The sequence below is a fragment of the Camponotus vicinus genome, unplaced genomic scaffold (genome assembly GCF_025532165.1).
Source record: "Camponotus vicinus isolate PSW18456_S1 unplaced genomic scaffold, iyCamVici1.0 SCAF_8, whole genome shotgun sequence".
Lineage (NCBI taxonomy): Eukaryota > Metazoa > Arthropoda > Insecta > Hymenoptera > Formicidae > Camponotus > Camponotus vicinus.
This window is the reverse complement of record NW_028141980.1, coordinates 148589-167033: the sequence shown is the minus strand read 5'-3', so window position 1 is coordinate 167033 and position 18445 is coordinate 148589. Positions and strand designations below refer to the sequence as shown.

Genomic DNA, 18445 nt, shown 5'->3' with positions numbered 1-18445 from the left:
ACAAGACAAATGCTTGTGTCACGATTACATCTGACATATAAAGAATACATCATTTATTTGTTTAGCAATTAAGGATTTACATTAATGTTGATATAGATAACATTTTCAATATTTTCTGCAATAAATTTCATGAAAATATTATAATATTAATAAGAATATAAAAGACATTCATTATTTTTTCAAATATTACATAAATCTATTATATGTATTTATACCTAAATATATCTATATGTATTTAATAAAAATATTATAAAATTAATTTTCTAAGTAAAATTCTTTTTTAATAATTGAGAAAAAGCTGATGACCTTTAAAACTCACAAATGATAATTTTGAAAAGAGTAATATTATATATAATAGAAATTAATTTTGTGATTATATTCCTCCTTTAAACAGTACAATTTTTATTATTGTCACATCTTCGTTTAAAGTCCAATTGTATTCACCATTTTGCTTTAGATACCACTAAATGTACAATCTTTTTTTTTCACAAACTATATTTTCTAAAAAAATAAGATTTAAATTGTAGAAACATATATAAACATATAAACAGATAAATAATATTTTGCAAATGTTAAAAATATTAAAATATATGTACATATAACATTGAATTGTTTGAAAGCATATATATATTATAACACTGAAAGCAAACATTTCTAAATAATTATATAAATTTCATAAATAAGTTATCACTTTAAGTTACAATATTTTGGAAATATTAAAAGCAATTTCATTTTATATTATTATACTTTTATTATTACTTTGTGAAAACACATTTCCAAATAATCATGTATCAAAACAAAATATAACAATTTAGAAATATCTTCAGTAAAAAGATAATTATATACTTTGACAGTCATATTGAAACAGAAATTTAAAAGCAATCATTATCATAAATAGCAATTTAACAATGTAACGATACTCTGAAAGTACACAAGAAAGAGTATTATATAGAAAAATTCTTCAATTTAATATTATATATATATATATATATATATATATATATATATATTCTGATTCTATATACTAATTTAATATGACTATATTAAATATAATCATACACAGAACAATTTTTAAAACAGCAATTAGAATACATCGACCAAATGCTAAATATACCTGAATACCTGAATAATATAACAATTATGTCTTTTATCCTCTACCTTTTCTTTTTATATTTTATCTTCTTCTCATTGAATGTTATTTCTTATCTTCTTATCTTCTTCTTTACCTTCTCTTTTATCGTTCTTTTCTCTTATCTTTAATATAAATAATATAGCTGAAAAAAGTAAATAAATAATATAGTTGAAAAAAGTAAATAATTTCAAAATTATATTAATTTGCTCTAAACTATATGCATAGAACTATATACATAGAAAGAATATTATATTTTCAATTAAGCAATTAAAAATATTATGATAGAATCTATACTAATATATTTTAATATAATATATTTTAATATAATTTTATGTACAAATATAATAAAATAAAACGTATGTGAAAAATAAATTATAACATAACCTTGTATATATTAAAAAAAATTTGAATATGTTGAACAATTACATACATTCCAACAACTATATGCGTACATCACGAAAAGTTAATGTACGAAACACAAAAAATAAAATTCAAAATAGAAAGATTAATAATTAGAAACTAATGCAAAGAATTAAAAATTTATATAAAAATTAAAAATTAGTACAAATAGAAAAATTTTAATTAAAAAAAAACTTGGCGGTGCTAAATTTCAAAGCATATATTAAATCAGTTAAATAGTAAATTTAATTTTGATGTCAAATTAGTATACGCCATATTATTTAGCACCGCCAAGTTTTTTTTTAATTAAAATTTTTCTATTTGTACTAATTTTTAATTTTTATATAAATTTTTAATTCTTTGCATTAGTTTCTAATTATTAATCTTTCTATTTTGAATTTTATTTTTTGTGTTTCGTACATTAACTTTTCGTGATGTACGCATATAGTTGTTGGAATGTACGTAATTGTTCAACATATTCAAATTTTTATAATAAATATTATATTGCTGTTTATTAAATTGTTCAACATATTCAAATTTTTATAATAAATATATTGCCGTTTATTAAATTAAAACAATTCAGACAGAAATGGGGCTGACCTTCGAAGAATATGATTTTATTTTATAATATCATATTATTTAATATTTTACCATTATATGTTAAGAATAATGGAAATTATACTATGGCCCCCTGAGCGCATCATATAATAAAAAGTACATGGCAGTCAACGTGTTAATTATTAATATAAAGAATGTTAAATATTAAACTATATACTCTTAAATCAGAACATATATAAATACCAGTATGCGTTATACATAAGTACATTTTCTAAATTGCATATAAATATATTCATTGTTTTTATTAACTAAACAATATGTTATACAATATGTTATACATTTTAACTAAATAATATGTTTCATAAATATTTATTTCATGTAATTCTTACTATTTTTCAACAATCTAGGTTATTTGCATATATAAGTTTTCTTGCACTTATAATGAATATTATTTCAATGTACATAAAGTATTTACCTAATTAAATCAGAGGAAAATCACTACACTTGTCACTTTACTATGAATTATGTGTTAAAAGTTTTATCACTTGCACTATATAATGATAAATAGGCGGCAAAAGATAACCACATCTAAACTAAAAGCATCTAAACTAAAGATGTACTAAACTTTAATGAAATTGTCTAAGGATATGTTCCATTTAGCGTTTGCAACGCTCATAGTATCATTTCATCCTTGTTATTAAATAAAGACAAATGATGCTCGTGAGCATTGCGTTAAGTGGAACACATCTTAAATAGGCCTTTAGTTTTAATTTGATGTCATTGGCTGCTGATATTCACTGGTCAGTACTGACTGATTTATACATCATTTGTACATACATGTTACGTGGTAGTGAATATCGAAACCACCATTTCCGCCATTTTTCTCCTAATGTACGACCGATGACCACGTTTTCTAGTAATTCCGCGTTTTCTAATAATTTTGTTAATTATAAAAAAATGGATACGGTAAAAAATAACACGACAACGAGAACGTACAAAAAGAAGACCAGTGTTGCTGTAGAAAATGTAAGTAGACTTTTATTAATATAATATTCCCTTAATATTAATTAGAATAAGGGCCCTACGCACAATAGGAAAAATATTAAATATTAAATTTATAGAACGAGAGAAAGAGAAAAGAACTCTTCTCTTCTTTTTTTCTCTTTTTATAAATTTAGTATTAAATATTTTTCCTATTGTGCGCAAGGGCCTTATATTCCCAGCAAACTAAGTAATAATAGTAACAATATTAATGTTATAATTTGTCACTTCACAATATAACACTGGAAAATAATATGCCTTCTATATATAACAGTTACATTGTTGATTGGGAAAAAACATTGATGTTACTATTATTACTTTATGTTTGCTGGACTTCTACTTATGAACTTTACATTTATGTACACACGATAACAAAAATGGCTTAACATTTGCATTTTTCATATGCGCATAAATTCATTAAGACATTCCTGTTATCTTGTGTACATATGTATCGCACTTGTGGATATATATTGCACATACATATCCACAAGTACAGAAAGAAAAATTATTAATATGTATTTTTTAAAATAGGATGCCACCAATATGATGCCAGAAGAAAACCTAACATTGGCCATGGAGAACAACTTACTTAAGGCTGAGCTGGCAGAGTTACAAAATCAACTAAAAACTAACAACGAAGAAGAAAATAATTTACTAAAGGCTGAGCTGGCAGAGTTACAACGCAAACTTCAATTAGCAACTAATAATGAAAAGGAAAAGCAAAAAGAAAAAGAAAAGGAGGAAGAAAAAGAAAAGGAGACCGAAAAAGGAAAGCAGAAAGAAAAAGAAAAGGAGAAAAAAAAAGAGGAAGAAAATAATAATTTTCAATGTAAGTATAAAAGAAACAATAAAATATAATAAATATAAAAATAAATGAAAATAAATATAAATGTAAATATATATATATTTTTATAATTTTTGTTACAGCAAAATATAAACCTCGCTGGCACCGAGCGGGAAGGAAACGCGAAGGTGGCCGCGGAGGTAGCCGTGGAGGTAGCCGTGGAGGCCGTACAATTTATATAAAAATGTAACAGTAAGTAAATAAAATATTAAAAATATTTATAAGCAAATATTAATTAGAAAGATCAATTATTACAATTTTAATTATTTTTTTATTTTACAGTTATCAAGAAAAGAGGGACGAAGAGGAGAGAAAGAAGACTTAATTACATTACATATATATACAGTGGTTTATTTTACAGCAGCCAATATATTCATTCCGAATAGCACATTCTCCCAATCAGCAAATAAATTTTTTGTCTGTTTTTCAATTTTCTCGTTATCTGTTTTCAACATTAATTTCAATTCTTGTTCTTCTGTTGCATACTCACGATCCAAAGTAGTCCAGTATTCTGTTAATTTTGCTGTAACATTTATAACATAATATAAGTATCATTAAAAATGAAATAACATTTATAATATATATTTTCAATAAAAATTATTTCTTGTTATTGTATTCTATTACTACATTTCTATTCTATTATCTTATGAATATAAGTAACGTAGATGAATAGAAGAAGACCTTACTTAGCTATGGAAAATGATTTACTAAGGACTGAGCTGGCAGATTTACAACGTCAACGTCAATAGCAATGAAACCACCTACGAATAAAGAAACTAACAATATCAATATATATATATATATATATATATATATATATATATATAATCTGAAATAATAATATAGATACAATCTAATCTAAATATATAAATGTTATATGTATATTATTATTTTATTTATAATTACCTGAAGTGACACACTTAACCTTTTACAGCATATTTATAAGCACCGTTAACGCCATCTTATAGCGAATGCGTCAAACGTACATTATAAGAATTGTGCGCTTGCGCATTGGGGATTTGAGCGTTGACCAGGGAGACGTTTCTTAAATGAAAATTTTCATATTTCGACTTTGCGTCGTAATAGCTCCGTTTCTAGAGCACGTAGCGCAAAAACAAAAACACTTTTATTATATAATTTAGACCCAAGCTATCGATTGAATCTAGTAAAAACTCGATCCGTTCAGCGGATATATGAGAAATGAAAATATCAAGTACGCTCAACTATCCGACTCGCGTACAGAGACACGGAGCGCGTCTTGTTGCTGCGCGGACTTAGCACAAGACACTACCGTGTCTCTTGATAATATGCATTATTGGGCCGTTGAAAACCCACATTGGATGCGATCTGTTCCCTTTCAACATCGATGGTCTTTAAATGTTTGGTGTGGCATAATAGGAGATTTTGTGATTGGACCTTATTTTTTTGAAGAAACTGTAACATCTGAAAGTTATTGTGATTTATTAAAAAATCATTTGCCTGCGCTTTTGGAAGATGTGCCACTACACATTAGAAGAGAAATGTGGTTTCAACAAGACGACACTCCTCCACATTTTGCAATCATCACCAGACAATTTTTGAATGAAAAATTTGGGAACAAATGGATAGGTCGTGGGGGACCTCGTCAATGGCCTCCTCGATCCCCCGATCTAACACCATTAGATTTTTTCTTATGGGGATATGTAAAGGACAAAGTTATGTTTGAACCGCCGACGACAAAAGAGAATATGAAACAAAGAATACGTGACGCTTGCGCTTCAGTGACTCCCGAAATATTAACAAATGTTAGAACAACTTTGATGTTTCGAGTAAATAAATGTTTACAAGTCCGTGGTGGACATTTTGAACATTTAATTTAAAGGACATTTTATTTCTTCACGAATAAGCAAAGAACTCAAGCGCGTATAATTCAACAACGCTATTTCCGAGCGCTTCAAGTAAGTACCTACAAGTCGAAACTTCAAACTGTTATATCTCATCATGGAAATATCTGACAAAAAAATGTTTCAGACAAAATTTACTTGTTTTTTCCTGTAGAATCTAAATATGTAACGTTTTATAGGGGGTTCCATTTAAAATTATAAAGTTACCCCCGCCCCCCTTAAGGGGGGCCACTTCACGTTTATGTAGTTAGAAAGGCCCTTCAGATCCATGCAATTTAAGACTAAGAACTTTAAAATCGATGGCATAGTTTTTGAGATATTGAACTGTTAAGAGTTATGTGGGCCACCCTGTATATTTAAAACAAAAATCCAAGCTGTAGGGAGATAGAGGTTGAAAAAGAAAAAAAAGGAATATATATATATGCAATGTAAATTAATTAAAGTCCGGATGACCGATTAACAAGAAGCAACTTGAATGCGAAGAATATATTCACAGCGATATTCCAACAGCACAAAGCTAGGTCAGGAAGAGGTTCGATGTAAATAACACGTGTGTTTCGGCTGGCGGATCCGTAACGACTCTTATTCGACATCGATCTGCTATGTCACGTAGCACGGAATTTATCGATCATGCGCAAATAATCATACTTCATGTCTAGGGCGCGCGCGATTTAACTCGCAATAAAATAAAATCGCCTACAAAGCTTATATTTTAAATATATTGATATTTAAGCTTTTCATGGTCGCCATCTTAAATCTGCTATTTTGAATTTAAATTTTGATGGTAAATTTAGAATCAGCATCCCCAAAAATCCTTAAAACTGTCTTTATATGATACGCATCTCTTCTGGGAAAGCCGAAGGTACGAAAGGGTTAAAAATAAAATAAAAAAAGGGGAAAAGAAAATTTTTAATAATATATAGGATATATTATATTTACTATAGAATAGTCAAAAAGAAAAGAGAAAAGAAAAATAAAAAATAATATTAAGCATTCAAAATTTAACATGCCTCTGTTTCCTATATTTAACAGGAAGCGTCATATATATATAATAAAACTCAAATCTAATAAATGCATTATTCATATTAACTAACAATTATTATTACTCTCATTACCAACCTCTTTTCTGATCTCCTCATATAACATACACATCTTATATTAATAAAATTACTAGCATCTCTTTAACTAATTCTTAAATGAATTATTCATTATTCAAAAGCATTTCATATAAGTAGTATTTTAAATTCGGGAACCGAATTTCTCCAACGGGGGAGATGTCACGTCCGGCGACCCCTAGATCTAGCAGAAATTTTTCCTTTTTCACTATCTTCCATCCAATAGGCTACAACCACAGACCAACATGAAACTAAGAGAGACACACTTATACGTCACCTATAATAAAATGCGAATCTGAGAGAGAGAGAGACATATATGAATCATCTATACGAGTGAGATAGACTTATACGTAACACTTGGGAAAGACAAGGACCGATATAAGGAAATCCTTTTAAATATACACTTCTTTTATTATACAAACTATATAAAAATAATGTAAAATATGTCTAAAAGATTAAGGAGAATCTATTTACGTAAATATCATGATAAATGACCAATATTTTAAATAATCAATTATTGTAAATCTTTGAAAAAGGTCATTTATCGTAATTTATTATAACTACTATAATAAATGTAGGACACGTCCTTGCAAGCAATGCATTCAGAGAATCAGTTAATATGTATTCCTAGAAAACTTTCTCTTAAAGACCACCCAAGAAGTTCGCAAAAATCCCTTTCATAGAATAAGCCAAGGAATTTGTTCTTAAAACTCTGTCATAAATTACCCCTACCACTCAAATTCAAAACCCAAACAGCACAAGATATCCTCAGGATGATCCTGAATATATCCTAAATATCCTCGGGATATACACGGAATTTATTCAGGATATGGTATAAAGCCAAACAGCTCAGGATATTTTTTGGATCTCTTAAGGGAATCCTGCAGAACTATAAGGGATATCCTAAGGATATCCTTTTATGTTCCTCATTGCATTCCAAATTAGTTCAGTTAGTGATTGATACTATATATATGTTATTTGAAGGATTAATTTAGATTATATCCAGTATATGTTTTCAGGATTATTTAAGAAGAAATTTAAAAAATTATATATGCGTTGCATATATCCACACAGTACGAATGGCTATTAGTCGACATTTTTTAGTCAACTTGAAGTCGTCTTTTTAAGTCGACGTTTATTATTGTGGCCTGTTTTTTTGTGTGTGAGTGTATATTCACCAAGTAGCTACCAAAGATATCCAATAAATAGATAAATAGAAATATTCATGTACTTCCACGAGTTTCACGCCTCGCCGCTAGGTGGCGAAAAGGAAAACGCTTAACCCGAAAGTGAAATTCATCTAAAACAGTAATATAAGGCCGCGACACAAGTCCCACAAATCACAGCTTATCGGTCAAAGAGCGCTATTATAGTCGCATCTCCTCTAGCTTTTGCAAGGAGCTTCAGAACTCCATGTAATTAACCGCAGACAGTTAATTTTTTTTAATTCCATCATGTATGTATCTATATACAGAACATTAAATTGATCAAATTTTTGAGAAATGACATTAAAATAAAAATTTAGTAGTTAATGGACATGAAATTAAATTGACTGAAAATTGACTAAAAATTAATTGAAAATTGACTTATAATCGCCATAAAGTTGACTTCTAAGTCGACTTATTAGCTAACTGACAATCGACTATAGTCGAGTCATTTGTCGGCTGTTAGTCGACTTTAAGTTGACATTCAATCTGACTTTGAAGTCGACTTTAGACTTTTTCTGTCGACTGACAATCAACTAACAATTGACTTGGTGCTGTTTGGATACAAACATATATTCGACATATAAACTGCTAAATCAAGCAACGCGATATAAAATGTATATGAGAAAAAATATGCTAGATATAACCTAAATTAAGATCCTGAAAATAGCATATAAAGCACTTCAAAGATATATTCTGGACCAATTTCCCTAACAGCACATATAGATACTGAGAATGTTCGAAGAATATCGCAAAAGTACAATGCATATATTCTCAGAACATTCGAGATACATACTATGATATACTAAGTATATACTAAGAATGCTCTAATGTCCGCCTATTTTGGTTAATAGCAAATACTGAGAATATCTTGTAGTATAATTCATATATGTAATAGAAATACTTTTAATAAATGTAGTAAACGCACACACTATTTCTCATTTTAATTTCAAATAATCTTTTTAATATTCTGAATCCCAACAAGGAATCCAGAACAACTAAACTACTAAACAAATGAAAAATTTTAAATTCAGTCAGTTTATTATAAATTAAACTGACTAAAAAGAAAAAAGAAGAAGCTTTGGAACTCATGTTAGTACCAGTCCTTTATATCCATTTCACCAAAAATTAAATACGAGTTTGGTGGCGCGCGTAGCGGCAAAATGAGGAAACACATGCAATATTATAGAATATATACGAAAATATACGAGAAAGAATATACTAATACAAGATATGCAAAGTATATTCTGAGAATATATGAAAAATAATATACAACAAGAGATGTTATGGGATTATTCTCAGTATATTACATCTGTAACGTATATTTACAGTATGAGTATAGAATATTCGAATGATATCATGTGCTGTTAGGATTAGGATGTATTGTGGACGTTTCAAGAGTTATAAAATTTCCTATGGACATCCTGCAAATATCTTTAGGACTTTGAAATAGAATCTCCTAAGGATATATCTAGGCTTTATGTGAGGCGCTCATTCCTCAGGACATCCTCAGAATGTACGAGGATTACAAACAGATACCCTCAGGATATCTCCTATATCCATGCAGGACGTCCTTAGGAGATCCAAAAGACGTCCGTGTGCTGTCTAGGAAGTGTATAAAAACACTTTCAACAACGGAGGATCAGCACTCTCATTGATTCACTCTAGACTTAGACTCACTCAGATTTTCATTGTCTTTCAAAGTTCAAATTCAAACTCGCACTGTAAAACGCTAGATCAAGTCAATTCAGAATAAAGAATTCAAATTTTAAACAAGAGTATACTTCTTTAATCATCATCAATGAAGAAAACCCAGCTCAAAGCAGTTAATTATCCTGGAGTTTTACCCTCTTAACCGCAAAAAGAACCCACAACTAAGACGTTCTGTCGAATTCGTAAAACTGTTGGAAGATCCTGTCTCACGGAACCATCTAATCGAAGTTACCAGAACGTGACTATATATATATATATATATATATATATATATATTGTGACGTTGCCGTCCCGACGCGCGTCCATCCGCCCCGAAAATCTTAACGGAGCGCGAGCCGATCGGCGGCGCCAGATAAAGATTGCGAGAGCCGTATCGAGATCTCCGGAGAGACGAGCGATAATTGTTATTTCGCGTTCCTAATTATTATTATTTTTTTTTATATTATTTTGTACGTGGGGCAACCCGCCGGAGAATATTGAAAGAAGAGAAAGAAGAGGAATCTTTTGCGACAACCTACACGGCGCTTCCAGCCTCCGATTCGAGAGCGGAGATAGCGCCCGAGGAACAGGACAGTGCAGAGTCGCGGGTGGAATTCGCCCCAGCGGCAAGAGGATGAACATCGTAAAAAAAAGGAAACAGCTGTCTTGGACCGGGATTGCAGGGTCCGGTCGGCGCTACCCTCCGAGGACGGAGGACGAACGATCGGCGTGGGAAGACCGCCGATAGCAGGGTCGCCGAAATTAAGATTTTTGAATTATCGGGCCCGTTACGGCTCCCGATACGGCGTTGTCGCGGGGCGCAGTAATATCTCGCGTGTCGCAGCGCTATTGGCCGCGAATCCACGCACCTCTGCGATTGATGAGGATTGACGCCGTTATCGACCCTGCATCGCGAGATCCAGAGAGACTCTCTGGCGCGGGCGCTTGTCATAGAAAGTCATCCTGTTGTATTTGTGGTCGCTTGTAAAAGTGTGTCGTTTTAGAAGACTCCTAGAGAAGACGGAGTCGAGAACCATCCCCTGGAAGCAGGAGCGAGTGTGTCGGTGAGGTTGCCCATCTTTAATTTGTGAGCCACGTACATGATTCCGTCCGTTACCCGGCCACTCTGTCGCCGTCACCATTTCGTGTTTCGTTTACGCCAGGACTCTGCCCTGAGCATTAGATTTTCGTGAATTTTGAGCGACCGGAGACAAGCGACCGAAGTGTCAAGGACAATCGTAACGCAGGCCTTAGTTGATAGGGAACCGTTCGTTTCTCTTCGGGATTCGGGGTATAGCAAAACGCGTAGCGGTCGGCTCTCGTATATCGACCACGTGCGCGGTAAATCGCGAAGAATGCGTTCGCTATCCGTGCGGTGGTAGAGAGTTATCGAAGCCGCGTAAGACAACCCCGCAATCAATCTTTGTGCGATTTTCGTGTGGTGATTAGCGTGTGCGTGTGAGTGTTGCGTGTAGTGAATTCGCGAGTATTTGTCCGTCATTGTCGCGTCCATGACATCGTCTCATTCGCGTCTATTTCGTGGTAATTGTCGTGTGTGTGAGTGTGTCGCGGTGTGGAATAAATTACGACAGATTGCGAGATTGTCGAAATTCGAGAGATTCGCGTAGGTAAAGAGCGTTACGCCGAAAAATAAAGTGCGAGCTGCGTAAGCGGCATCCGACGGCCCTCGATTATCGATCGCATCGACCGTGCTCGTCACCAACGATTTCTATCGTCTTCGCAAATTGATTAATTATTCACCCTTGATCATTAGGCATTCTTTTGAACCGATTGTTATTAATAAGAGGAACGAGATTAAAAATTAGAGCGGATAAAGGTGCATTTGCGGGAAAGAGCCCGTACAGTAAGACCACGATTTGACGATCGAATTATCGTATGTTTTCGAAACGCCGTTCAGCCTTGCGAAGTCTGGCCATAAAAACGGGCTAGAAGAAAAGTAAGGAATGACTTAGCGCTTTCTTATATTCTCAATTTCGTATAAAACCTTCGCTCCATCTGATTATAGAGTATTATTATTATCGCCGTCGAATATCTGTCATATTTCGTTATTTCAAATTTTCAGATTTATGTGATTATTATTTCTCTCTTTAATTTGTTATTTATTTTATTTTATTTCTTTTTATTTCTTTTTCTTGAATAAATTTGTTATCTTTTTTTTTATATTAAGTCCGCGTAATTTATTTAAGTGTTAGCCTTTCGTGATCGTTAAATTCTGTCGTGTTTGTCGAATTTCGGAATTGCCAAAGCCTCGTATAAAACAATTAACTTTTCCATAGACCCTGCCCCTCTACCGTTAGGCGAGCTAGTCGGCCCGTGGTGAACAAGGCAAGCGTTTTTCGCGTTATTTTGGCGTTAGCGAACTGATACGTGAAAGACCCTATCTGGCGCCCAATTTCGTGATCTCGAGACGACTTTCGCTTCGCCGCGGCTCGCGTAAGAGCATCCTCCATCCCTGTTTCCCCGAGCGCGAGTACTCTCTATTCGTCTTGGGTTTTTGACGACGTTTTCGCTCCCCCTCTCTAACACCTCGAGGAAGAATTGTATAAAATAAAAATAAAAATAAACGTTGCTGCGTAACTATATTTGTGTCTACGCAGGCAAGTGTAATAAATGTCTATGTAACTATAATTATGGTTGCGCAGTCAAATATGTAAATTTCTACACACATATATATAGATATATGTATATAATTATGTACTATAGAGAACTATAGAGTTAAAGATATATATACTTATGCAACAAAACGTTTATCAAAAAATATCCCTAAAAATAATTTATCTCTCAAAAAATATATGTAAATTTTACAAAAAGATGTGAAATCCCTCAAAAAAAACCTTACAAAGGTAAAAAAAATACGCCAAGTACATAAAAAATATTCCACCTTGAATGCAACAAATCGTTTATAAAAAATATCCCTAAAAATAATTTATAATAAAAATTTTCTCTCAAAAAATATATATTTTTCCTAAAAAAAAAAATCAAAACTAAATATGAAATCAATCATTAATTAGCCAAGTACATTAGAGCAATTGATAGAGATTTGCAATTTGAAATATTTGTCACAAATTCAATCTTGCATATATGTATTATAGATTCCCGACAAAATGAAAATGATTTTCAAAATAAGTTCAATACTTTGTATGATATATAAAAATACATTATTATATATGATCCAAATAAATATTTGTACAATATATGAAATAGCATTAATATATTACGGATTTTATATTGCAGATTATAAATAGTAAGTCATAAAACTATTTAATACTTACTGCAATAACATCGATTGCAATCGCTAATTTTGAATTTAAAAGAAAAAAACTAATCGACTTGTTTTAAGATAAGTTTTACTATGTAGACCTGGAACTAAAAGATTTAAGAAGTTACATACAAAAATTTGAAAAATACATCACATTATAATACACATAATTTTACAAAGTTTACGAATTACATACCTGTAATTAATTTCAATTATAGAAATATGTGAATTATAACGACCCGAGCACGCCAAGTTTTTGTAAGTCATTTTGGTCTTAATTTTTTTAGTTCCAAATTTACGTGGCAAAGCTTATGATTAATTTCAAAATTAAATATTTCCTAATAATAAAAATGTGTAAATTATAATACGACTTGGGTCAAATTTTTGTATGTAACTTCTTAAATTCTTTAGTTCCAGGTCTACATAGTACAACTTATGATCTTAAAACAAGTCGATTAGTTTTTCTCTTTTAAATTTAAAATTGGCGATTAATACAATCGATGTTATTGCAGTAAGTGTTAAATAGTTTTATGACTTACTATTTGTAATCTGCAATATAAAATCTGCAATATATTAATGCTATTTCATATATTGTATAAATATTTATTTGGATCACACATAATAATGTATTTTTATATATCATACAAAGTATTGAATTTATTTCGAAAATCATTTTCATTTTGTCGGGAATCTATAATACATAAATGCAAGATTGAATTTGTGACAAATATTTCAAATTAAAAATCCCTATCAATTGCTTCAATGTACTTGGCTAATTAATTATTGATTTCATATTTAGTTTTGATTTTTTTTAGGAAAATTATAATATATTTTTTTAGGGAAAATTTTTATAAATTATTTATTATTTTTTTAAGGGTATTTTTTTATTAAACGTTTTGTTGCATACAAAGTGGAATATTTTTTATGTACTTAGCGTATTTTTTTTACCTTTGTAAGGTTCTTTTGGAGGTAGTATAATTCTAATTTATATTGTTCATCGTATTTTCTAAATTAAATTAAAACTAATGAGAAAACTCGTATATTATTGTTATGCAACTAGTTTATTATTGTTATCATATATAATGCATAAGAGAATCGACTGATCGTAGTCCATCAGTTCCATTATAGGGAATAAAAAATAGAAATGAAGAACTTTGATTGATCGATTTCCTTATGCGTTATGTGCTATGCAAAAGTCCATGCTTTCATTTTTACACTTTAATTTTATACACCAATTTTACACACACACAGAGATATGTGTGTATATATTGCGACGTTTTTAATTTTTATATAAGCTTCCTCCTCGGGTGTTAAAGAGGAAGATGTTAAAGGGGGAGCGAAAACGCCGTCAAAAACACAAGGCGGATAGAGAATACTCGCGCTCGGAGGAACTAAGATGGAGGGTGTTCTCGCGTGAGCCGCGGCGAAGCGAAGGCCGCCTCGAGATCTCGAAGTTGGGCGCCAGATACGGTCTTTCGCGTATCAGTTCGCTAAAACGCCAGAATGACACGAAAAAAAACGTTAGCCTATTTCGCCACGGGCCGACTAGCTCACCTAACGGTAGAGGGGCAGGGTCCGTTGAAAAGGATATTGAATTATTTTATGCGAGGTTGTCGGTAATTACAAAAATTGACAAACACAACGGAATCTAACACTCACGAAAAACGAACACTCAAATAAATTACGCGAATTTAATAGAAAGGAAAATATAACAAATTTATTCAAGAAAAGAAATATAAAGAAAGAATATAAAGTAAAAGAAATAACGAGTTCCAGAAAGAAATAATAATAATAACATAAATTAGCAAATCTGAATTAACGGAATGTAACTGCGGTTAACATAATTTCGAAAATTTGAAACAACGGAACGTATACCAGATAATTCTTCGACAGCGGTGATAACAATAACAATACGAAATCGAGACCATAAGAAAGCTGTGATATTTATCGTCCTCCGGGCCCGTTTTTATGGCCGGACTTGGTGAGGCCGAACGGCGTTTCGAAATCGTAACGGAAATTTCGACAATCTCATCAACGACTCAATTTTACAGATCTTTTCGTATTATTCCATCACTCGCTCATTTGGTCGACAGCAATATGTTCGAAAAGAGGCTTAACAATTGAGCGAGAGTAATTCAGCTATTTGCGAAGACGGAAAATCTCGCTTGCGACGAGCGCGTTCGATTCGATCGATATTCGATAGCCGTCGGACGCCGCTTCACTTCTTTTCGGCGTAACGCTTTTTACCTACGCAAAACCCTCGAATTTCGGCACTTTCTTAATTCGCTGTAATCTATTATGCACCGCGACACACTCACACGTACGACAAATATCTCGCAATAAACGCCGATCATACAAGTCGCAAGCGCGACAAAGACAGCACGACATTCGCCACGTCACGATACGCACACGGCCACACTCTCACATACACGCTAATTAGTAACGAAAATCGCCCGAAGATCGATTGCGGGGATGTCTTACGCGGCTTCGACAACTCTTTTCGACAGCACGGATAGCGAACGCATTCCCCGCGATTTACCGCGCACGTGGTCGATATATGAGAGCCGGTCACTACGCGTTTCACGACACCCCGAATCCCGGAGAGAGACGAACAGTCCCTTATCAACTACGGCCAACGTTACGATCGTCCTTGATGTCTCGGTCGCTTGTCTCCGGTCGCCCGAAATACACGAAAATCGCGAGCTCGGTACAAAGCCCGAGCGACAACGAGACACGAAAATGGCGACGGCGACAGAGCGGCCGGTCCGCGGACGAAATCGCGTACGTGGCTTACAAATTAGCGATGGGCAACCTCACCGATACTTGCTCCCGTGAACAGGGGATGATCCTCGGTCTCGTCCTCTCGACAACCTCGGCTGCGACGCACACAAAGATAACGACAACGACGATACTTTACAAAAGCGGCTATACTTTGAGAGCGCTCGCACCAGAATGATTCCCTGGATCTCGCGATCCAGGGTCGATAGCGGCGTCAATCCTGCGCGCAGGGGTGCGCGGATTCGCGGCCAATAGCGCCGCGACACGCGAGGTATCAATGCGCCCCGCGACAACGCCGTATCGGGGGCCGTAATGGCCCCGATAATTCGAATTTCTGAATTTCGGCGAACCTGCTATCTGTGATCTTCTGGAGGCAGATCGTTCGTCCTCCGTCCTCGGAGGGTAGCGCCGACCGGGCTCCGTGATTCTGGTCCCAGACAGCCGATCTCTGGAGACTTTCCCTCCGTTGCTTGCAGGGGGCGAATTCCACCCGCGACTCTGCGCTGTCCTGAGCCTCAGGCGCTACTTCCGCTCTCGGCTCGAAATCCGTGAGCGCCGTGTCGGTTGTCGCAAAAAAGAATTCCTCTTCCTTCTCCTCCGGTGATTTTCCGGTTGGTTGCCCGACGTACAAAATGATACAAAAAAAATATAAATTAATAATAGCGCGAAATATGACAATGGCTCGTCTCTCCGGGGATTTCGATACGGCTCTCTTTTTCGCAATCTTTTTCTGGCGCGGCCGATCGGCTCGCGCCCCGTCAAGATTTCCGGGGCGGATGGACGCGCGTCGGGACGGCAACGTCACAATATATATATATATATATATATATATATATATATATATATATATATATATTGTATATATATACAGGGTGAGTTTTAATGGTTGTATCAATCTTTTTATCATGCGGGAGATTACCGACCGCAATTTTAATAAACTGATCGATACATAAATGTTAGTTAATTGAATGGACCGTATCGAAGGCCGAAATATAATGTGTACAATTAAAGCAAAAGTTAAAAGCTGAAATTATGTAGTATGGACTTATTATTATTATTAAATACACATTTATTATTATTATTATTAAATATATATATACATGTATATATATATATATATATATATATATATATATATATATATATATATATATATATATATGATATATATATTATTATATTTATTATTATTATTATTATTATTATTATTATTATTATTATTATTATTATTATTATTAAAGCTACGTATACATATTCAATATACAGGGTATCTGAAAACTTCGCGGTCCCGAAGTATGAAAGTAGATTGGGTCAAATTAAGAAGAAAGGTCTTCTATTGTTTGGCGATATTTGTAATAATTAACGTTAACAATTATTTGTAATAATTAATTAATTATAAGTATATATATGTGTGTGTGTATGTATGTATATGTATATATATAAAATAAAGAAAACAATGAATAAACATAAAAACAAGTTAATAAGTGTGGTCGAAAATATATCGCATTTATATTTCCTCTTTTCTTTAAAATTACTTCTCAACCTGATATATTAATTGTATTAATGTAATCCAGAAATTCTACAACAATACGGACAATCTTGAAGAAGGAACATTTTCATCAAAAATTGTTATAAATGACAGTTATACAATTTTATACAATATCCAGTTACAAGTTATACAATTTCATACAATAAACTATACAATATGCAATATTTATAAACCATCTCTTGTTTCTCTTTAAAATATTTAAAATAACATATATTTATATATCATCCATAGCATTCCAATAGCAATAACAGTTTTAAATGTTGCTACGAATAGATTCACTCTAAAATAAACATTTCTATTGTATTTAATAATTAATGTATCTTACACAATCAAATAAGCAGTTAATGCATTGAACAAATAAATAATAACAGTGTTTCTTTTATATTTTATTCTTACCTTTTATAATGTGCTTTTGCTACTTTCAATCGATTCATATCTTCGTGAAGAAGATATTTTTTGCCACCTATTAATACATTCCTTCAAATAATAAAATAAATATTTAAAATTATTTTAATGTAAATATTATTAGATAAACATCAAAATCGGACAATATTGTAAATCAATCTATCACTATCTTTGGATAAACTTCCGAAAACGACCCACGCTTGATTGTCACGAATTTTTGTAGAAACACTGTAAATGATGTAAAATGAATGTCCTTAAGCGGATTTTTACCGATACAAACATTTAATGCTTTGTCTTGCAAAGTATATGCGGGAACACCGCATGTTCCACCCACCCTACGGGGGGGCTCCACTTTTAGAAGATATAACCTAACCCAACCCGTGTTTGAAGTGTGGAATATACCTGGCTTCGCATAGAAAGTTACAAACTTATATAAACCATATGAACCATGTAAAGCGAATTGTCATATCTCAAGATATTTCCTACACTTTAGACACAGGTTGGTGTTCGCAGGTGAAAGCGGTTTTGTCGCGGCAGCGCAGGATTTGAACGAGCGCGACGGAC

At 32.7% G+C, this 18445-nt stretch overlaps 1 protein-coding gene across 1 annotated transcript in view; it reads right to left on the bottom strand.

Annotated features, from left to right (window-relative positions):
• Positions 1–17563: 17563 nt before the first annotated feature.
• LOC145975729 (fatty acyl-CoA reductase 1-like) overlaps positions 17564–18445 on the bottom strand; it is a 34390-nt gene continuing 33508 nt past the window's right edge. The window contains exons 8-9 of the mRNA XM_083106398.1: positions 17873–17953; positions 17564–17756 (exon numbers count right to left, since the gene is read on the bottom strand). Of these exons, the coding sequence (XP_082962524.1) occupies positions 17675–17756; positions 17873–17953 (163 nt within the window). The 3' untranslated portion in view covers positions 17564–17674. The remainder of the gene's footprint in view (positions 17757–17872; positions 17954–18445) is intronic.